Source organism: Lissotriton vulgaris, unplaced genomic scaffold (genome assembly GCF_964263255.1).
Source record: "Lissotriton vulgaris unplaced genomic scaffold, aLisVul1.2 SCAFFOLD_310, whole genome shotgun sequence".
In the NCBI taxonomy this organism is placed as follows: Eukaryota; Metazoa; Chordata; class Amphibia; order Caudata; family Salamandridae; genus Lissotriton; species Lissotriton vulgaris.
In genome coordinates, this window is record NW_028254046.1 from 801,009 (window position 1) to 824,764 (window position 23,756).

Sequence of the window (23,756 nt, forward strand, 5' to 3'; positions counted from 1 at the left end):
TCGGGCCGAGTGGACTGCTCGAAAAGCCAGGACTTCAGATTCTTGCAGAATTCAAGAGGAGAGTGTGGCAGCAGGTTGTTCCATGCTTTAGGAGTGATGTAGAGAAGGCTCAACCGCATGTCTGGTTTTCTGTATGTGTGGGATTTTTGTTGGACTCCGGGCAAGTGGAGGTGTCTGGAAGGTTTGTGAAAGCAGATGTGATTATTGAGATAAATTCTACTAACTGAAATAATGCAGGCAATCTTAGTCTGTGCAGAGCCAAATGGACTGTAGTGAGTCCTCTAGTAAGACATTCATCTCATTGGCATTAGCCCTGACATGATGAATGCTCAGATGCTTGTAAAAAAAAAAATCCAGCATTTGCAATTCAATTGGTCTCGTATTTGTGAAAGTTAGAGCTATTGGTGCTGTAAATGATATTGTGGGTTTTTTGTGTGTGTAATTGTAGTGTTCTAAACTGAGAGTCCATGTCATTTACAAGCGTTAGCCACAACTACAAATTATTCCAGGCATATCCCTCACATTTTGTTTGCGGCGTTAATGCACGTTTAGACGTATGTCACAAAAGAAAAGCTGCAGACCAGTTTGGTAAACTCTGACCTTATATGTAGAGGCTTCAGACCAGGAGTCCAGTTGAAAGGAAAAGAACAGTCCTCTGAAGTTGAGGCAACACTTCCCTGATGGCATTGGAGCAGTGACCTATTCAAAGCTAGAGTACAGTCCAGGTGGCTGATGTCAGTTTTATGCACCAAACAGTGTTCAGTTGCTGGGGCGGCTCGCTAGAGCCATGTTCAAAGCACCCGCCCTGGAACCTAGAATAAATCCAGCACTGAGCATCTCCAAAATGAATAAAAAAAATAAATTAAAGTAACATCACTCGAAGCATGCAAAAGCTTTAACAAAGAAAAATAACATCCCGCAAAGCGAATGCAGAACGAGCGGCGGCTGTGAAGCGGAAGCACTCATAAATGATGTGGCTGGTAACCTTTCAGCCTGCGTGAAGTAAAAATACCACGCATGTGCTGAGGCAGGCCAAAAAAAGAAAAGAATGCTCTTCAAGTATCATAAATAAACATAAAGAGTAAGAGCATATGTAATGGGCAGTCCTCACGGGAGGTTATAAAAGTAGAAAAGGAGGGACTACTAAGCCTATTAAACCAATGAAAAGTAGGCTTTTAGGAAGGACAGTGTTAGACCTGTCTGCTTCTGGGGATACTCTAACCATTATTATTTATTTTTGTCCCCCTTAGCCTCCCAGAGTTTCTATTTTTATTTTTACATATGTCCATCAGGATTTTTCAATGCTGTCAGGGGGCTAGGTGTTCCTTGGCGATGACGCCATTTTTCCCTCATAACCTGTGAGGCCTAGTCAGGCCCCTTGAAAATCTAGGGATCTCCAGAAACCTAAAATGGTGTCCACCAACTGCCATAACGGACACTACTGGAGGACAGGTCCATAGGCTAACATTAGGGAACTTTCTAGAATCCACTAGAGACTTCTGCAGGTCTCAGGCCACCCTATATAAGGCCAGTGACCAGCAGCCATTTTGTGCTGACCCAAGAGTGGAGGAGTGAGGCAGTGGTGAGAGGAGGTGGACACACTGAGAGCAGCTAGTTTGTCTCTGAGGCTGACAGTTTCTTCAGAGGGTTGTTCCCCCTTCAGCCTCTGACCAATCCCTCCCCATACATCAATTATCAAGGAGAAAAGAAGCCTGCGTGTGAAGGGAGATCTCTCTTAACCTGAGCCCCAGTGAACCCTGTCAGGGAGCTCTTAAAAGAGGATTTCCCACATTTCCAACTCCACTTACCAGTGTGGGAGAACAGCTGCGAGCCCTGTGACGTGGCTGGAGTTCCTGGTCGTGCCCTGGTGAAGCTGTGGGTCTGTGAAGCCTTCGAAGACCCAAGGAGCGTGGGCGCTGCTTAAAAACCTCCTTCCTGTGAAGCCGGTGAGGGAAGTGTCTGCGGAGGGGCAGCGGCGCTGCTTCGATCGGCTGTGGGACCCCGGGGGCACCAGCCGCGTTAAACAAAGAAGAAAGCGCTTCCGCGCATGTCCTGAGCGTGAACGCTTCTGTGGAGGCAGGAGGGGCCTAGGGTCAGGCAGGCCCAGAAGAGCAGCGACTCCGCGGAGAACAGCGTCCTTCCTGTGAGCGGCCGCGCAGAGGCGGGAGAAGAGAGAGCGCTTCCGCGCATGCCCGGCGGGGTAGTGCCGCCTGAGGAAAGCCGGTCGCGTCAGCAGAGGAGCGCCGCGTCGGAGCTCCAGTCATCGATCCCCTCAGAGGAGGCAGAAGCGCCACAGCGGACGTCGCGGTAGGGAGCCCTGGGCCGGGAAAGCCTTCCCTGTCTTCCCCCATCAGCCCGACTGCTGCCAGGCTCCATCGAGCGAGGAGGACACAACCGCTGAAACACCTTCAAACCCCCAAGTAAGCCGGGTAGAGAGGGAGCGGGAGGCGGCAGCGTCAATTGACTGAGAACCGGGACAGCGGGGCTAAGCCCCAGGAGATTAACTGTTTAGCACAAGGTCTGACTTGAGGAAGTGGGCTAGTGACCTGCCCAGCCCACGGCAAAATAACTAAGAATTAACAGAGAGGAGAGAGGAGAAAGGTGTGCAGGGGACAACAGGGTTCCTGAAACAAAACCCTTATAGCCTATTGGTAACTGGGGGAGTAGATCCACTACCAGACAGGTGCAGCCTGAAAATTAACTAAGAGGGGAGCCTTGTTAATACTACTGTGTCTTCCTTTTAGCTACATAACTGGTGGGTTATGCTGTGAAGATCTACATCCAGTAGAGGTCTGTGGAATTGAGCAGATACCTAAGTGCTGTGGGGTAATGTACTTGTTTATGAGTTGTTAAAAATCTATTGAAATATTAGACTGCACTTTTCTTTCTGTAATCATATAGTAGTGAAGTGTATTGTGACCTGAACAGCAACTGACCACAAATGAACCCTTGATTCTTATAATCTGACCGGGAAAAGTATTGAAGTGTGATTTGAGTGTCATGAACAAGGTGTAAATTAATTGTGTATTATACCTGTCTAAAAGCATAACAAGAAAAGAACTTTATTTTTATAAAAGGTACTGGTATTTTCCCAACATTGGTGTTGTGTCTTTTATTTTAGTGGTTCATCACTGAGTTATTGTGAGTGAGGCTTGTAAGCACTTAACCAACGCCTTGAGTTAGCTGTAGCCACTACTGTGCCAAGCTACCTTATGTAGACTTGGGTAAACTAGGTCCAACAGACAGTAAAAGGATGCAATTAAAGAAAGGGGCGGTGCTTAACCCCATGCATGCTCATGATTGCACCCAGCCGTCATGAGTCACGGTGGGTGTGTGCTCACGACGGCTGGGGGGCGCCGAATCCCGCCCACTAATTAGAATGCCTGCACAGCGCGAAAATTCGCCGCAAATGCAAGGGGTTAAAGACCATATTCTAGATACTGCATGTCTTGCAGAGACCGCACATACACTGCCTAGGCGAGATCTTTGAAGGTATAACATAATGTACAACTAAGAACGTTTCAATCTTTTTTAAACAATCAAACAGAAGTGAATTGCAAATTTCCACCTTGACGGTTAAATGTACATTTGTAATCTATTTAAATACTTTATACAATAATGCAATTAAGTTTTGGCTGCGAATTGATAGTCTTGTTCACCATTAGGAGTGTTTGCTTGCATTTTTACATTGCAAGCAATGAACTTGTTTTCAAAAACGGTATGTTGACCTATATGTACTTTTTTTATTCTAGTCTAATCACTCAAATGTTGCAAAGAGACCCAAAGCGAAGAGCGTCTTTGGAAGAAATTGAGAACCATCCGTGGCTTCAAGGAGTCGATCCTTCCCCTGCAACAAAATATAACATCCCGCTTGTTTCATACAAAAACCTTTCAGAGGAAGAGCACAACAGTATAATACAGCGAATGGTCCTCGGAGATATTGCTGACCGTGATAATATCATAGAGTAAGTTGTCAACTTAAATATCTGGTTGCTGTCTAATTAGCAGATTGTAAATCCTGCTTGCAAAATCACAATATTGTTTATTCCTGTATTTGATGGTCCTACGACATATGTATGAAAAAGTTTTTAACAATGGCTTTTGTGACCAGAATAAATATTTGTGACTTGGACCATAAACTAGCTTGTGGAAACCGGTTATGTCAATCCCTTTCCACTTAAATGGTGTCTACAAATTTTCAAAATGAATGACACTTAACAAGGTGGTATTACAAGCTTACCAATTATTGCTTTTCATGTTGACACCTTATAATGCAGGGCCTTCTTGATGCAGTCCTTGTAACACCTCCATCCTTCCTGTAGGCTTGAAGTCCTTTCCTTGTAAGGAAAGAGTTGTCTCCCAGCCTCCATTGAACCTTTTCATTTTAAATGCTATGAGAAGGAATCAAATCACTCTGCTTTTATACTAAACTGCTATGCTCAAAATTAACCATTTGTATATCATTTTAGTAATTCTGGTGTTTAGTTCAGCAATACAAGTCTTGCTTTTTGTTCTTGTGACCTAATTTGTATTATAATGCATACTTGACTCCTTAACCCTAACCATCCTCTGAAAGAATGCTAGGACTGAGGCACAGCCAATCATATATATCTCCTTAACTGCATCCCCACCCTTTGACACCCACACTCTCCTCCCCACCCATAGCCTCCTGTTCAACCCTTAGTTCCTCACTCCCTGCGCTTAGCCCACAGCCAAATCTGGCAAGAAGGCGTCTGGCTGTAGGCCCCCCCCTGGCTGACTGAAGGTGTTGCGTATAACATGGAGCAACTTTGTAGCACTTCATTTACCTATGAGGATCATCTCAGAAAGGTGAGCAGACTTGAAGCAGTCTATTTGATGTCATCGTCCTCATTAGCAGGCTCTCTGTACTATTGGAATAGTTGGTCACATGACCTGTAAAGTGCAGGTGAGGTAAGTAAGGGTCAGTCACATATTAGATTTGCTTCTGAAAGGCTTGTTGTGCGTCTAAAGATTCAGCCACTGAAAGGTTTTCTGAGCAGCGAGTCATTTACAATTCTGAAAGACCTCTGAAAATCTGGCTGAACAACAGAAGAATCTGTCATGCATCCGTCTTCAACAGAAAGGATCATAGAGTTGGGGCAGAGCACCCTCCTATATCTGACCGAATCCTTGTCAGCAGTACGGCTATACCTAATGAAAATTAGGTAAATAGAACTCTGCATAAATAATGCACTTGTAGAGCTGAAGGGTCTCTTGACACTAACTATTAATCGATCACCTGCTACTCGTTTGAATGGTACATGTTGATCAGTCAAAGAAAGATTAACGGTTGCTGGGATTTGAACCCCGTCCCAAGCACAGATTCCTACCTCCGATGTAGTAGGCTGCTGAGGTACCATCCCTGGTTTCATGCAGTTTTGACAAATAAAAAATCTGTTCCATAAACATATACTTCACTTGTGAATAAAACGAGTTTGAGTAGAGTCCTTGTGGGCTTAGTGACTCTATTAATATCAACTCGTAGATCTAGTAAAAGTAATTTTTCAACATATGATTGTATAATCATTACAGTGAGTAAAGCTCTTGATATCCTGTCATTAATCTCATCTAGAGTATGTGTGCTTGTGGCAGAGATGCAGTGTAATCCGGATTAGATTTGGTGAAGCGTAGCACCGGGTATTTTGCATGGCCCACAATCCAGTCTTAAGTTTTTGTGCAGGTTTCCCAGAGTTTCTGACTCTGGGAAACCTGTGGGGTGACTCGCCAGTCTCTTAGGCCAAACTCATTCATGTCCCTTTTCAGTCATGTAGTCTTATTGTTCAGGCATGCATGTGGAGTGCCTGCGGTTCTGAGCCATTGCCAGCAATACGTTTGCGCTGTTCACAGGACCAAAACATGAAACAGCGCACACCTTACTCTGAAAGCATCCTGCATGTGTATTGTGCAAGTGTGAGCACTTCCAAGGTGCACAGTACAGGTTTGCATCCTCTCTAGGTCCTCCGATATTGTCTGCTTTCAGGAACTCTAATTGAACTGCTAAGCAGTACTGAGTTTATTGATAATTAGAAGCTGACCTTTGACTGCTTCGACTGCACTTCTCTCCCTTGCGTTCACCGATACTACTTCTCCACATGCAAGAAGTCTACGGGTTAAACAGGCATTCTCTCAGCTACGCTTGTTGTCTGGTCCTCAGGGCAGTATAGTGCCGACTAGAGTTCAACCCTGGATTGAGATAGGGTCTGTACACTCCAGGCAGTGTTTGCTCTATTGAGGTTGCAGCCTCAAAGGAATATAGCCAACTCTAGTTCCAGCTTTTAACTACTTGGTAAAATGTGACCTTTGGATAGACCAAAAGGGTATTGTTATATCCATTCTTGGGCAGTTACTCTAATTTTGTTTGTTTCCTCAACCTCAGTTTCCCTCAAACGTAGTTCAATTAAATCTGATATTGCATTTTCTTATAAGGTGTTCCATAACTGCATAACACCAGCCATAGGGGAGCTGTCACTCTTTGTTTATTTTGTTGCTGGGGCCTTCTATCTCACAGAATGTGGTCATGGACAAGTAGCCCACCTCCTTATTATGAAGTGTGCAGTCTTGCCTAAGCCTTTTGCCGCTTAACTGTTATAGTTGTTGATCTTATCGGTACACACCCAAATACCTTTCCTTCAATATTCACTGGATAGGTATAATGATTCACGTACCATCCAAATGCACTTAGCCTTACAAAAATGAAACATTTCTTAGCTAATGTATTCAATTATATTAATGACAAGGAGGCAAGGACTTTGTGTATCTTGCATTATCCATCTCTACACCACCTGTTTTCAGCATTAAATCAAGAACTAACGTTTTCATGAAAACTAGGAAAACTGGTTGTAACAGTCAGCCCTTCACAAGTCCCATCGAGATACAACAGTCCTTAGCCGCTCTCCTTGACTTCTTTCTTCCTGTGACAAGCTACTCCTGCTTGGTACACTACTTCCCTAAAACAAAGAAAAAACTGCTTTACTGTTCCGCTGTGCGATGTAGAAAATACTTCTCTCTACGAGAAAATAAGCTATTTATCAGATGTCTAATCAGATGTTTAATTGATATTAAACTTTAAAATCAAAACCCAAATATTACACACTCTATTGTATATATTCTGTTTTGAAATGGACTTACTATACCTTATGTGCCGTCATATACAGCCCATTCCCTTTATGTAGAGCAGGAGGTGAGATCATACTTAATCCATGGGTGGGATAATTCTCACCTCTTTGTCTTTCATAGAATTGAAACATTCTGTTACGTTAGCTTGGACATTTTTCATTAATGTCAGAACAGGGGGCAAGGATTATGCTTGTTTAATGCTTACTTGCCACCAAAGAGGCCATATCCACAACTGGTTTGAAATAAAATCTTTTAAAGGTGGGGTCCAGAGAACAGTCTGCCTCATTCAGGATGTCTTCTAGCCTGGCCTCAATGGCAAAAGCTTTAGACATCATCGTTCCTCTAGAGGAGTGGACACCGAAAGTTTTGGTGTCTATCCCAGCCTCCTGCATAATCCAACGGACCCATCTAGGAATGGCTGGGGAAGACACTGCCGTTTGGATGGGGTTTTGTGAGTGCTGTAAGTACTTGTCTCCCACCTGGTGTATGCAGGTTCTCCATCACAGAATCATTTGCTTTTGAACACCTTACCAGATGCAGTTTCCAGACAGCTGGAAAAACCGGGTATGAATCTGTCCTTGTTACCTTTCCTTGTTCTGGATATGAAATGCAACCCCTTCAGGGAAACCCTACCTGCTATATCCAGAGCTCTGACACCTGAGACGCTTCTGCATGATGTTGGGCATTATAGTGTAGCCAATTTATCAGATATTTCCTTCCTGGAAAGGTATTTAATAATCCTCAAGAACAGAAAAAGTTGAGGGACTCATTCACATCCTAAAAGGAAGGATACCGTAGTTCTAGCTGCCATGTGAAGCGGATGCCTCTCGGAGTACAGCAGTAGCAGGTGCTCCCTTGTAGGCTACCCCTCGATTATGGGGTGTCCTGCCGAGGCGGCTGACCTAAGTGTGTTTATCGGCCTGTATGCCATTCCTTGCTCTTACATGCTAGCCAAGACATTTAGAACGTGGGCACTTTCTGCCCCTCACGGGATCCAGATTGCTCTGCAGGCACCAACCTAACCATCTTGACCACCCGACTTGTAGTGTTTGATTGTTCTGACCCAAGCCTTGGGCAGGAGTGATTTACCGTGGCCCGAATGTCCTGGAACTTTCCATTGTTCCCTGTAATCCTGCACTCCATAAGCAATGCTTTGCCCGCCATTATCAGGCAATGCAGTTTCCCTGTTGGATCCAGGAGTAGATCTGGGAGAAGGGGTAGGCGAAAGGGACACCTATGCCCTGATTGTACCTGGGTCAGTGTACCAATATATTTTGGAAGGAGAGCTGGAGTTTTACATTCCGTCCAGAGGCGTTAGACTCTGGGGCAGCGAAACTATTGTTGCTGTATTCCACGGTGGATGCGATTCTACAACTTGAGGATAACCAGTGGAGATGATCACATGCTGCCCATGAATAGAATGCAGTGCTCAAAATGCAAATGAGAGTGTAGTGATTGCGCCCCGTTCGATCGGAGTACTGCTTCGTGCACTGTGCTCCCGCTTTAATATTCCGATATCCCGCCGCATAAGAAGGGCTCTAGCCGTTCCTTCTGCCCCTGTGCAGATATATAATGGCTAAGCACAACAGATAGTAACTGAAGTAGCCGCTTGAAGGGAAAGAAAAGGCCCAATTCTGAGAGAGGGCTAGGGTACTTAACTGACAGATGCAGGAGCAGCAAAGAAAGAGGAGTCGTGGAAAGTGGCAAATGACTGTTGCATCTATACAAGACTTGTGATTTGCTGACTGTTATATCTGAAAGAGACACGTTAGTGATAGATTCCTTACCTTAGAATATCCCCAGGCGTCAGACTGGATCCGGAAATTTTTGCGTAGCAGTACCCTTGCGCGCCGGTAGGCGTCTTCTGCGGCTCCACGTCCGTCGTAGGCGTCGTGATGGCGTCGTCTGAGTACTTAGACACCGCCTCCGCGTGCTGACGTCCGTTCTTCTTTTTTCCGCGCCAGCAGCGCAGATCCAGAAAAAGTGGTACCTTTAGTCACTTTTTGACTAAACTTTATTGATCCCTTTTGATCATTTTTCTTGAGCTGCGACTCCGGACGGTGCCGATAGGGATGCCTGGTTTCTAGCCTTGTGAGGATTGGGACCGATTGATGTCGGTCACCGACCCTCACCGTCGGTGTCTCCACTGTCTCGGCTTCGACCATGACGACAAGACCTGCCCGACTGCCGGGCCCTGACTTCGAAAGCTAGGCAGGAGCGGTCCCGCAAGCGGCTCGAACTGCGGCGGTCGGCCCCGCGCCGCGGTAAGTCCCGGTCCCAACCGAGGTCGAGGGACAGGTCGCGGGGTAGGAGCCATCAAAGCTCCGGGAGTCGACATCACTCCTCCGGGTCGAAGTCATCGTCAGGTAAGCACAAGAAGTCAGAGACGTCATCGCTCTTCCGACTCCCCCCGACGCGGCCGGGGGTTAGGGTGACACCGCCCACGCGGCTCCGTCGGAGTCGCGGGCGTCGCGGCCTGCCCCACACCCTCCGCTCCCTGGGGGGGGGGGGGAAATCGAGCGCTTCCTCATGGCCATGAGGTTCCTCGCTTCTCCGACGGGTTCCGCTGCGCCTTCGGGCCTAGTGGACCCGTCTGGGGGCCCTAGCGGGTCGGTTCTTCGGCCCCGACGCCACCGGCGCCGCAGGGCCCCACTGGATCCACTTCGGGATCCGGGTCGTCGCCGGTTGACCTGACGACCTCACCGGCGCCGATCCCTCAGGTGTCACCTCCGGCGCCGTCCTCTGGCGGCGCTGTCCCCGATGCCTCCCTTGCTCCGGTTCCGGCGTCGGAATGACGCCGCTGGGCGCCGCTTTCGACGCCGCTTGGGGAGTTTACCTTCTATGAACCGGCCCCATCCTTTGACAACCCTTATTATCAGGAGATGGGTGATGAGGAGTATTGGGAAGGGTCTGAGGACCCTCTGACACGGGAGTGTCAGTCCCAGAAGGACTGGACAGGTGGACTTGGGGATGCCAGTGGTCTGGACACCTTGCCAGACACTAGCTTTGTCTCGCCTCCTACCGTGGCTACGGAGGAGGGGGCAACCTACAGTGTTGTGTTGATGCGGGCGGCCAAGGCCTTGGGCCTTGAGCTCCCCGTCGCGGCCGTGAGGACTAATCTCCTCACTGAGGTCCTTAAACTGCAGTCAAGCTCGGCTGAGCCTTTGCTGCCGTTTAATGAGGCCTTGACTGACGTTCTACGGCCCGCTACGGGTTCGCCCGTAGATAGGAACGTGGCCAGACGCCACCGCCCGGTCCCTGGCGAACCATGTTTGCTGTCCACCCACCCCACCCCCGAGAGCCTGGTCATCCAGGCTTCGAATTCCCAGACCGCATTCCCGTCTGCTCCGCCGGACAGGGAATCCAAGAGGTATGAGCAGTACGGCAAAAAGGTATTCTCCTCCCTGAGTCTGGGACTGCGGTCTTCCAACACCGCATGCCTCTTGGGCCGCTACACCCACTCTCTGTGGGACATGGTCGCGGAATTGCTGCCAGAGTGTCCGTTGGTGGTACCGGCCTAACTCGGCCAAGCCCTTGTGGAGGGCCGGGATGCAGCAAAATACTCTATCCGGTGTGGGCTGGATACCACCAACTCACTGGGCAGAGCAATGGCAACGACGGTGGCGATTCGTCGCCACGCCTGGTTGAGGTCCGCCAACTTTTCGGCCGATGTCCAGAATACACTCATGGACATGCCGTTTGATGGCTGTCGCCTTTCGGCGACAAGGCAGACCACCCGCTTGAGTGCTTTAAGGACTCCAGGGCTACGGCCAAGTCCTTGGGCCTCTCGTCCCCGCGCCAGCAAACGGGTGCCTTTCGCTCCTTTCGTGGCCAAGGAAGGGGCGCCCCAACACGTGCAGCCAGCCACGCACCGCAGACTAACCTCCAACGCAGTGGCGGCTGTGGAAATAGCTGTGGAGCCGGTCGGGGACAACGGCGAGGCCAGTCCACACCTTCCCCCGCAGCATCCGCCTCAAAACCCTCCTAGTCCGTGCTTCCAGGCCCATGTGATGCCAGTGGGGGGCAGGATTCGCCATCACCACTCCCATTGTCACATCGGACAGGTGGGTGCTGCAAATCGTCCGAAGGGGCTACTTCCTCCCCTTCGAGACGACCCCTCAAGCCATGCCACTGCAATACCACCGCGTATCCGGGGATCATCTGCGGCTTTTGCAGGAGGCAAATAGAGCGCGTTCCTGGGCCAGAAGTAGGTTGCTACTCCCACTACTTTCTGGTACCCAAGAATGGCAAAGGGGGCCTACGCCCTATCTTGGACCTACGGAACATCAACTGCTTCCTCCGGAAGGAGAAGTTCAAAATGCTGACACTGGCTCAGGTCTCAGCTGCACTGGACCCAGGAGACTGGATGGTAGCGTTGGACTTGCAGGACGCTTATTTCCACATCCCCGTCCTGCCGGCCCACCGGTGCTACCTGCGGTTCACAGTAGGCCATGAGCACTTTCAGTTTACCGTGCTCCGCTTCGGCCTTACCAGCGCCCCACGGGTGTTCACGAAAGTGATGGCGGTGGTCGCAGCTCACCTGCGCAGGTTAGGGGTTTCAGTCTTCCCCCTACCTCGACGACTGGTTGTTGAAGGCGGGCTCGCCCCAGACAGTTGTCGGCCACCTCCAGGCGACGGCAAATCTCCTGCACCTGCTGGGGTTCTCCATCAACGTGCCGAAGTCACACCGGTGTCCCTCTCAAAAGCTCCTCTGCATCGGAGCGGTTCTCGACTCGGCGCAGTTTCGGGTTTATTCCCCCGAGCAGCGGGTTCGGGATATTCAGGCTCTGATTCCGGTCTTTCAGCCTTTATCTTGAGTCTCGGTCAGGTTGACACTGCGGCTTCTGGGGCTGATGGCTTCCTGCATCCTTCTGGTGCATCACGCCCGTTGGCGGATGCAAGCTCTGCAGTGGGACCTGAAGTTTCAGTGGGCCCAGCATCAGGGCAACCTGTCCGACCATGTCCTGATCTCGAAGGGCACTGCGAGACAGCTGCAGTGGTGGCTCCGGGACCACGATTGGGTCAGCGGCAGATCCCTCTCCCTTCCCCAACCGGAGCAGTAGTTGTGACGGACGCTTCCCTCCAGGGCTGGGGAGGCCACATGGGAGAGGCGGAGATCAGAGGCCTCTTGTCTCCGGCGGAGTCCCGGCTCCATATCAACCTTTTGGAGCTGCGGGTGATTCATCTTGCACTGAAGGCATTCCTCCCCTCTGTCTGAGGGAGTGTAGTGCAGGTGTTCACGGACAACACCACTGCCATGTGGTACTGCAACAAACAGGGCGGGGTGGGGTCGTGGACCCTATGCCAGGAGGCTCTGCGCATCTGGCAGTGGCTGGAACATCAGGGCGTGTCCCTGGTGGTTCAACACCTGGCAGGTTCTCTGAATGCCAGGGCGGACAAGCTCAGCCGAAGGTGCATGATGGATCGCAAATGGCGTCTGAACTTGGACGTGGCACAAGGCCTCTTTCAGCAGTGGGGAGAGCCTTGGTTAGATCTATTCGCCACAGAAGAGAACGCGCAATGTCATCAGTTCTGCACGTTGGAATTTCCAAGGCGGCACTCGTCGGAGACGCTTTTCGTCGCGAGTGGAGTTGCGGTCTGTTGTACGCCTTTCCGCCTATACCACTTCTGCCCAGAGTGTTGAAGATCAAACGCGACCGGGCCCCAGTCATCCTTGTGGCTTTGGACTGGGCACGAAGGTACTGGTATCCCGAGCTACTCAGTATCTCAGTCGATCCCCCCGTTCGTCTGGCTCTTCAGGAGGACCTTCTGTCGCAGCAGCAGGGGACGGTCCTCCACCCGAACCTGTCCAGTCTCCACCACCATGCTTGGAGATTGAGCGGCGACAGTTGAGGCCATTTGACTTGCCTCCTGAAGTCTGTAATATGATTCTGGCGGCCAGGCGGCCCTCCACTAAGTCGGTATACGCCTGCAGGTGGAACAGATTTGTGGCATGGTGCACAGTAAAGGCTGGTGATCCTCTCTCTCTGCCCCTCTTTCTGAGGTTCTTATCTTCTTTCTCTCTTGCCCAGCAGGGCCCTGCTCTGGGCGCTATCAAGGCCTACCTTTCTAAGGCTGCCTGATCAACCATCTTTGTTCAAGTGCCCTATTGTAAATCGTTTTCTGAAGGGCATATCACACACACGCACACGCACACACACACATGCACAAACTGACCATCTCTCGGTGGATTGTGTTGTGCATCCAAGCGTGCTACTCTATGGCTAAACAGGAACCTCCTGTTGGGCTGAGGGCCCATTCCACTCACAGGGAAACCCAGGATGGGTTCAACAGCGGTATTCGTACAAGCGCCTTGAGACCCATGCGGGGGAGTAGTGCGCTATACAAGTATCAATTTACATTTACTGGCGCGCAAGGGTACTGCTACACAAAAATGTCCGGATACAGTATGACGCCTGGGGATATTCTAAGGTAAGGAATCTATCACTAACTGTCTCTTACAGATATATCGTTACACAAGTAGTATCTTGTGCTTCAGTTTCCTAAGAGTTCATGGGGTTAATTATTGATTTAATGTTAAAAATGGCTGCTGGAGGGATGAAAAAGAAAGTTAAGCATAATCCTCCTCTTCTGTTCTGACAGAGAACCAGAGGAGCAGCATAGGGGAAAATGCAGGAGTAAAGGGAAATCGGAGCACGAACTAGCACTGTAACCAACAACCTTATTGGCTACATGAATCCAGGGATCAAGCAGCTCTGAAGTAGTTACTCATGTGCACAAGGTCTTTTATACACACTTCATATAATCAGATGCCCATCACATACTACATGGATTTACCAAGGAGAGCCCTTGCACATGGCCATCGACCCTCCGATCAGACTGCCTCTTTGGGAGGATCTTCTGTCGCAGCAACAGGGGACGGACCTCCACCCGAACCTGTCCAGCCTCCACCTCCCTGCGTGGAGATTGAGCCGCAACAGTTGACAGCTATCGATCTTCCTCCCGAAATCTGTAATGTTTTCTTGGCAGCCAGGGGTCCCTCCACTAAAACGGTTTACTCCAGTAGATGGAACAAATTTGTGGCATGCTGCACAGCAAAGGTCGTGGATCCCCTTTCTGCCCTCCTTTCAGAAGTTCTCTTCTTCGTTCTTTCTTTGGCCTAGCAGGGCTCTGCTCTGGGCACCCTTAAGGGCTATCTATCGGCCATTTCAGCCTTTCTTCAGCTTTAGGATCAGTCTTCTCGTTTCAAGTCCCCTATTGTAAAATGAATTCTTAGGGGGATTACTCGCCTCTTTCCTCCTAATTCTTTCGTAATGCCTCAGTGGGACTTGAATCTGGTCTTGACTTAACTTATGTGCGCTCCTTTTGAGCCAATACATAATTCTCCTCTCAGACTTTTGACCTTAAAAACTGCTTTTCTGGTTGCCATTTCCTCTGCTCGAAGGGTGAGTGAGTCAGGCTCTGTCTTCTAAGCCTCCTTTCCTTGCTGTTCATCCGGACATGGTTGTCCTTCGAACTCGACCTTCTTTTCTTCCCAAAGTGGTTACCTCTTTCCACATTGAACAGACCATCACTTTGCCCAGCTACTTCCCGCCCCACATTCTTCATAGGAGGAAGAGAGACTCCACCGTCTGGATCCAAAACGTGTGCTCTCTTTCTGTCTGGATTGCACAAAGCAATTCAGGGAGGATGACCAGCTCTTTGTTGGCTATGTGGGCGCCAATAAAGGTCGGGCTGTGCAAAATTGGACTATCTCTCGGTGGGTCGTTCTTTGCATAGAAATGTGTTGTTCCTTGGCAAAGAAGGAACCTCCAGTAGGATTGCAAGCCCATTCTACCAGGGCTACGGCAGCCACTACTTCTTTGGGACATGGAGTTCCCCTTAGTGACATCTGTCAGGCAGCCACGTGGGCATCCCTGCACACATTTACAAAATACTACTGCCTGGACAGCCAATTCCAAAGAGACTGCTTCGTCGGCCATTCAGTTCTCCAGGACTTTCTGGTGTGAACTTGGTTCGTAGACCCACCGCTGGGGTTGGTATTGCTGGGGTATCTATTCTAAGTTAAGGATCTTATAACTAATAGTCTCTTTCAGATGAACAAGTTACTTACCCTTGGTAACGATATATCTGTAAGAGACGCATATTAGTTATAGATTGCTTACCGCCCCACCCTGCAAATTGACCTTCTTCGCTTCTGACGTGGAATGTCGTGTAAAAAACGGACGTCCGTGAGCGAAGGCGGCATCTAAGTAAATACCGCAAGGCTATCCAGCGAATCAAGACACCGACGACAAACGCGGAGTTGACCGACGCCACCTACTGATGTGCAGGGGTACTGCTACGGAATAATTTCTCTGGATCCAGTCTGATGCCTGGGGGTAATTCTAAGGTAAGAAATATAATTAATATGTCTCTTACAGATATATTGTTACCGAAGGTAAGTAGCTTCTTGAACAAAGGAACATACTGAATCTGCCAGAATAATAAAATGAAGAGCAGAGGGTTTTCCACCTTAAAGTGCACTTTCTCCTGATTAGAAGGGACAAATGTATTACTTTTGTTGACCCCGATTCCCTTGTAGCCCCCAAGGCAGAATAAATCATTGCTCCATTCAGCTAGTAGTTTTGCTTTGTCTGGACTGTGGTAAGAGACTCCATGTACTACCAGCTCAGTAAGGCTGTTGCTGTTTACTACCTCAGACCAGGAATGCATCTAGGAGTCTCTGGATGCCCTGGTGCTACTGTGTCTTGCACTAGAAAAGGAGAAGGCTGTAAATGGAAGGAGTCTGAAGTTAGTAATACTTAGCAAGGCATTTGGCGGCGTCACCTCTTTCTGTAACCACCGAGTACAAGTTTAAATAATGCACAGTACCTAAAACCAAAAGAGCCTCAAAATACAAAACTGTTGTTACAAGTAATGGATTTCCACCCTCTTTTCGGTATATGGCTAGGTAGGACAACAAAGGGCAAGTCCCATCTGGTTGATGACGCAGGAGTGAGCTGCAGCTACAAGAATCACCTCCCAGCTGACCAGAACATATCTTTGAGCGTCGGCATGCAGAAAAGCATTCCAGAACTGGAATTGTAATGAGCCTGACTTCAGTGAACATCCCGACATCATGGCAGCCTAAATTCTTCTCCTTTTAAACCCCAAAGAAACAGTGGATTTTCCTCTTTACTTTATGCCTTATGGTCGTGTCTCCAGCAATTATGGGGATATCATTATTTGAAGTTGTGATTAGGCCTGAACCCTACAGCATGGTTTTTCTTGTCTACTGTTTCCTTTTACTGCTATTTACATATATATATATATATATATATATTTTATTTTTTTTACCAATTTACCTTGTTAGGTGGTTTTTACTGTTTTGGTCGTTCATTTTCCTGAAACATTGTCTCAGAGGTTATCCTTTACTGTTTTTAACTAGACAAGCAGACTCGTGTATTCACATTTGCTTTAGAGTACTACTTAGTCTATTTTATTACACTACCCCACGCACTTTGCACATCACCACATTCATCTACACCTCGCGGCCCTAAAACCCTCACTTCACATTACGGCTTTGGAATAAAAGTTGTCCGAAAAAGAGCCCCTTTACTGGTGCCCCATTGGGCATTGTAGTGCCGGCCCGACAAGGAGCAAGCCCAATGATGAATCATGACACCCAGTTGGGTGTGTTTTGGCCCCAGTTCCAAAAGGAGCGGACTCTTGTCCCATCCTGTGTATAGTATACTAACCAGTCACAAATTCTCCTCATTTGACTGTGTCCGAAGGAACTGCATGCCTGTTTGATATTAATTAATATTTATAAGGTGCTCGTATGTTGGACCTGCAAGCACTTGCCTATGATGATTTATTGTTCTCTCTGCCATGATTGCTTATTCATGCCTTTCAGAGAAGCTAAAGCGATTTCAGGCAGCAATTTCGAGCGTTAACCGTGAGCTGTTAAAGTTAGACACAAGTTAGAATGCGAAAAATAAATAACTTGGATGATTATGTGATTTTTATGTTATGGGCAATTCAGTGTCCCAAAAATGTTAGATGAAACTTCAAAGATTCTCTCTATACATCTTGTACCTATGCACCTTAACTACATACTAATCTAAAAATAAGTCCTTTGTCATTGTCCAATTTTCTCCTTGAATTTGTTTATTTAGAGTCCTTCCTGGTAATCCAGAGGTTGTTTAAATTGATAGATATATAGAACCGATAACTGTTAATTTTCAGATGTACCCCGTTACAAGCGCAAAAAGTGGGGAGGGGCCAACTTCTCATTTTTGGCACCCACTTTTTGGAATTCCCTCCCTGACCACTTACGGTCGGCCAAGCACTACTCTCTCTTCCGTAAAGGCCTCAAAACCTTCTTATTCAAACAGGCCTTCCCGTTGTAAATTGTCCTCATTGCTCCCTCTCATTGTACTAGTATCTATTGCCTCTCCTCTGCTAATGTTGCCTCCATAGCGCCAAGAAACCGTATGGTGAACGCAGCGCTCTATAAGTATTTTAAATTCAAATTCAAATTCCTTTGGAAATGTGCACATGCACTGATATTACTGAGATGTTCGTCAGTAGATGCAGCGGTTGCATTTGTCATTAGCAAAGTCTGCTGATTCCTAGCCTCGCTTTTTTGCCCAAAGACCAGCATTTATCAGCCATTCTTCCTCTGCCACCACCTTATACCCACCATCTTCCTTCCGGATTCTGTTGCTGATCGCTTGGGCAGTTTTCCTAGGTGAGAAAAATGACATTGTCTGACTTGTAGGCGGGTTCTTTTCTCCAGGTAGCCGTGTGTGAGAATTGCAGCTGTAAACATCTGAACCCTTCTTCCATTGCCTAACTTGAGACTGTATCAACACGACAAACAATATTTACTGTTGAGAAGTGAGAAAAAAATAGATGTTATGGTTTGTTTTTTTATTAACATAACTTTCTTTCTTGAAGGGCCTTGGAAACCAACAAATATAATCACATCACAGCTACTTACTTCTTGCTTGCTGAAAGAATCCTGCGAGAAAAACAAGAGAAAGAAACACAAACTAGATCAGCCAGTCCCAGCAACATCAAGGCTCAGTTCAGGTAATAGAATCCCTCTTAAGTGGTTGTCATTGACTCCTTGTATTTGTGACATGGCTGTTATTGTATTGCATCCTTCCTCAACAACTAATTGTTTTAACATCATCCTATGATTTAATATTTTGTAAGCATTTGCTTGTTTAAGTTTATGACCATATCATACTAATATTTGTTTTCTTTCAGTATATAAATAGCTGGCCCCATTTAAAGGTTACTTCTGCTGTTATCTAAATTAAATTGGGAACTCTTACTAGTGAACCTTGCTGCCATGTATTTCCTTAACTGGATCTGCTGTCTGGCAGAGCTGAAAAGCAGAGGTGTGTTTCGACCCATACAGTAGAAAAAAATCTAGAATCTAACACCACCGTTCTTTGGCCAATCTTATGCAAACTCCCCCACGTATTCTTTCACACAATGAAAAACCTCATTGCCTTATGTGTTGATTAATTGCATTCTTTGAATTTTACCTATGAATACTGTTAGCAAGAACCTGGTGTCAACCATAGCAGTACAAGAAAGCTTACACATAAGGTGTTATTACTCATATTGTATGAATGAGGTCAATCCCCAGTGACCTCCACGACCCAACCCTCGTTTTCAATTAACATTGCACTTAGCCTCTCCTCATCACACATTAAGACTGTATCACCACTGCCAAATATTCTCACTTTGATGTAATGTTCAGTTTTACAGAATATTTACCCCCATCATAGCCTCATTCTAAGAGTATAGTTTTCCCCCTACATAAAAAAGATTGAGGTTCCAATTATGCTTAATGTTCCTTTAGAATGTTGGCTTAGTATATTGTGCACACCTTTTCAAGTGGTGCACCTCGTACTAATCCAGGTTATTTTAGTGGTCTTTGATAGCCGTAGAAAGCTCTCAAAGTGGTAGCTGTGGAGAGCAGCCTTCAGGCCTTTCTTGAAGGAGCGTTAAGCAGCTTGTTTTACCAGTCTAATTTGTAATGTAAGTTAGAAAAAAAGAAACCACACAATGTTTAGCAAAAACAAGTCTTATTTATTACAACACAATTTCAATATCACATTGGTATATCTCCTACCCAGAGATATCAGCACAATACACAATAATATTTCAAAAGCAATCAGGTAAGTAGCACAAAATACAGTGGTCTCCAGGGGAAGACCAAACCATATATTAAGAAAGTGGAATACAAACTGTAAAGGAGAACAGGACTTGGACCAGAAGACCTAGAGGAGCCAGGGACACAAGGAATTACCCAAGGTAAGTACCCAGGAACCCCGAGGAGGCTGTGTGCAGAATGGAAACACAGCTGCATGCCTAGTGGAAGTTAATGGAGAAGTCATGGTTGCACGTTTGAAGAAAAAGGACCCTTCCCAGAGAACCACCAAAGTATTGCTTTTGGAGGACGGAAGGTTGCAGAGCCACCCGGAGAACCAGAGGTGGGTGCCCTCGGAAGCCTGGTGCATAGGGGTAAAGAGATGTCAAAACCTGCGGTAGACGACAATGGAAGACTTTGTAGAAAATGCATTTGTAGAACTTCGCAAAGGAGTCTAGTGGAATCCAAGGGTGGATTCTGGAAGTGAAGCACCTGCAAGCAGAGGGGACAGAGTCTATGCCACTCTGAGGTGAACCAGGAGGCACGAAGACCCAATGCCCAGAGGACCAAGCGACACTGAGGAAGACCAGGAACCATACAGCAGCTCTCCCACGTCGGTAACTACGTGGTCGGTGTCCGGCGTAAACCCCAACAAGCCACAACTGCCATGGAGGACGAAGAAGGAGCAATGTTTGGACCAGCAAGGTCCAAGGGACTCGCCAATAGCAGGAGAGTCAGAGCAGGCCAGAGCAAGCAGGGGGACCCACTGAAGCAGTAAAAGAACCTCAGGAGAACCCGCAGGCCGAAGGCACATGAGATGCAAGAGGTACCCCTAGCAGCTCACCGAGGATGAAGGCCCACAGTGCAGAGGATGCTGATCTTTGAGGGAAGAGATGCTGAAGGCTGGAGCTTCTTGTAATGTGGAGATCTCTGGGGTGCATAGCCAACAAGCCTTGGCTACGGTAAGTTGACGCTGTGCACCGGGGTTTGGTCCTAGTGGTTCCGATGAAGAACACTGGTGTCAAAATTGCAGAGGACCGTTCAGCCATGGGAGTAGTAGAACCACCAACTGTGTTGCTGAGCCTCGGGAAGTCCGTAGGACGATGGAGCAGCAGACCAGTCTGCTTTGTTGCAGTGCCTGCAGATGCAGGGGAGTAACTCCTTCACTCTAAGGGAGATTTCTTCTGGTGTCCTTGATGCCCACATGTCTGTTGAAGAACCTGGCAGACGCACAGACAACGATGAAGAAGACTTTAAAAACAGCGAGACCAGGAGCAGTAGGAGTCTTCCTTAGTGCAATCTCGGTTCCGACACAGTCCAACGAAGTCCAAGTGTCCCTAAGGAACCCCCCAGTGTCCAGACGGTCGAAGAGCAGTGTAGTTTCAGGGTTGAGTCTTGTCCCACTAGGGACCCACCCGTAGCTAAGGCCATATAAGTACCCTAAGGAAAGGTTTAGAACAACTCTGGCGGGGGAGGGGGTGTCTCTCCCAGAGGAGGGTATGGACAGAGGGTCCTTTGTCCAGTTTCACACCGAAGCAGGAGCCATGGTCTTCCTAAACTGGCTCAAACTGGAGTATGCAATGATGGAAACCTATTGTTCTACCTTCAGCTGCCCGAGCTCAGCAGCAGGAGCGCAGAATTGTGTCTGTGGTCGGCAGCAGCACTAGCGTGCCGGCAGACCCTGATAGACTCTTACCTGGAGTATGGAGGGGGAGGTACCGTAAGGAACCCCCTGAAGATACTGCCATAGGGGGTGACTTATAGGTTTGAAGTGAAGTGACCTTGGATATAAGGAAACTTCTATCTGTTGTGAGAGGTGCAAGCACCAACTCACACAGACTACAATGGCAGCCTGTAGTTACAGTTTAAGTGGATTTCCATGGGTGGCATAATGCATGCTGCAGCCCAGGGGAGACCCCTGGTGTACCTATGGAGTACCTTCATACCATATACTAGGTACTTAAAATGGTACACCAGTAGCCAATTGTGGAGGTCCTAAAGTTCTTGCCATTGTAAATTACGGGGAGAAAGCAGTTTCTGGGGTCCTGATGAGCTGGATCCCAGCAGACTAGGTCGAGCACACACTGACACAAAGCAAAAAGTGGGGGTAACCTGAAAACAGAGCCTACGTTCGTACAGATCCCCATAGTCCTTCCTAATGTGGCACAATAGTTTGTTCTTTTTATTAGGCAAGACTAAATCCTACATGTAAGGTTTCTTTGCTATAAAGTACACCTTCAGCCTGGTGCTAGTGAAGGTCAGCTTGCCTGTACACCTGGGTTCACAAGGAGCTTGCCTGCCAGTTTCCGTTCTCTATTTTTTGTAGCGCATTGATTGGGCTTCATGTGTTCTATCAAACTCCAAGTTCTTCATTCATCGTTTGGTATTTCAACTGTGCTTTAGCACCCTTTCTTTTTTCAGCTTCTAAAATGTTCTGTCTGATTTCTTCTTTCCCTAGCTCCCAGGTCTCCTGCAAATGCTACTGGTTCCAATCTGCAGTTGCTTCTTCGCTTATCGGCACTTCTCTTTGGTGTGCCTGGGTCCATCCAGTTTATTTTCCTACCTCTGCTCTATGACATTCCCTTTCAGCTTCAGTTCAGAAAGCCTTGATCCTTTGATGGCGCACTGCTTTCAGACGATAGACACCATAGTCGAAACCCTCACTGGAAATAGAGTAAGCCAGCTATGATTTCAAAGGCTGCACAAACAGTGAAGCAAGACCTCTGTGTTAAGTGCTCACCATCGCTGTACTCTTGCTTGCTAAGTGTCATTGCACTGTCCTCATCAGTACATTTCCAAAGCGGAGGCATCCTAACTTTGCTCTCAAGTGTTGATTTGACCTAAATTCAGAATCAGACTCTCACAGGTCTAGAGAGCACTCTGCGATCCCTTTACACTTCTAATACTACGAATGCTCCTGGTGTGTTTTGGCAAATTTAGCAGAGGCTAATCTCAGTTGTCTGGCAGGAGTTATGAATGTTACTGGAGAATGCCAGTCCCAAGCCCAAACAGCACTCGCAGTATATTGCCAGGGATGTGACTCAGTTGTCTAGAAAAGCCTAAATATTGTGAAGTCATGCTTGAACATGTGGCCTACTAAATTTGTTTGATTCAGCAATCCGGTTGGCAGACTATTGGAAAAGGGTGTGTTTAGAGTGCTTGCTCCTGGCACCAAGTTATCACTCTGTCTTGCTATTTGGGTTCCACCTAGCCAGTTGGGCTAAAGATCCTGAATTTTTTTTGTTTTTGTTTTTTAAGGCAGCACTGTTCTCTTCAGCCATAGCAGCAGCCATGAATATCCACCCGTCACCTGGTAGTGTTGTGATGCATAAGATCTTGAGCCAGCTAACCAAGGCTAGCTTGGTTCTGAGTCCTGAAGAGATCTTACAACGTGCTGTCATTTTCAGTTCATTGTGTGGGAGGCCTGAGTTTCTGTTTCCTTAGGAATTACCTGTTAAAAGATTCTGCTTGAACATCTTTCTCTCTTGCTGTTACCATTGCAGAAAAAAATAGAAAATGTATCTCTTCCAGTCCAAGTTACCTTCTCGCTTGTATAATCCGACTCTATTTTAGAGGAATGGCCTGACTTGGGTCTTTTATTGTTGGAGTTTCCCAATCTAGGATTGTCTGGATTTGGGGTTGAAGTGGTTGGACTTGTCGTCCACCTACAAGGTGGCCTAAGTACACAACAGTTCCCTGCCCTATCTGGCACTTGGATGCCTTGAATAGTTAGGCCTGCAGCTTGCAGGGCCTGTAAAACCTTCCACAGGTGGACCAGGTGATCCTGCCAGGAAGGGCTAAATGCAGCAAAATCATCCAGATAAGCTGCACTAAAGCCTTCCAACCAAGCAATGACTTGATTTGCCAACCTTTGGAAGGTGGCAGGAGCATTCTTTAGACCAAAGTGCCCATCAGGTTTGTTATATTCTTGTCAGTGCAGCAACACGTGTGCCAGCAAGATCCAAGTCTAGTCCATAATTACTTTCAGCCTTGTTCTTCGTGATCCTGAAGTACATGCACCCAGTAGCAGGGTGGATGCCTTTGCTCTATATTCCAATGAGCAGGGGGTCTCCCATGCGCTCGAGCAGTAAATGCTCAAAAAGCATTTGAAGATTTGATAGAAACTGTAGTCTAGGCAGGCGTGTTGAGAAGCTGTATTCCAAGATCGGGTATTTTCTTGGTTTGTTTCTTTGCCTCCAGATCAGCATAAGGATTTGTTGTATGGGCTGCCTTAAGCAGGGTAACTAGCCTCCATTTTGGGTGAGACATTCTTTTAAAACTCGTCTCTGCCTCACTGGCTAGAAAATACAATATTTGCTTCTGTAAAACCTAAATTGTGGGTTTAGACAGTTGAATTGTAATATGATCATCTTTTCCTTCTTTGTGTGTTTGTCTCTCTTTTTGCACACTCTCTCTCTCTCTCTTCTCCCACCTCAACACTTTAGAGACACACGTAGGAGTGTTTTTTTATGTCGAGCCTGGCTGGGCAGCATATACGCTGCTC

At 47.5% G+C, this 23,756-nt stretch overlaps 1 protein-coding gene across 1 annotated transcript in view; it reads left to right on the plus strand.

Moving 5' to 3' along the window:
• SNRK (SNF related kinase) overlaps window positions 1-23,756 on the plus strand; it is a 147,726-nt gene that overhangs the window by 98,816 nt on the left and 25,154 nt on the right. Inside the window, exons 5-6 of the mRNA XM_086951543.1 lie at window positions 3,753-3,965; window positions 18,043-18,177. Coding sequence (XP_086807669.1) covers window positions 3,753-3,965; window positions 18,043-18,177 — 348 coding nt within the window. The remainder of the gene's footprint in view (window positions 1-3,752; window positions 3,966-18,042; window positions 18,178-23,756) is intronic.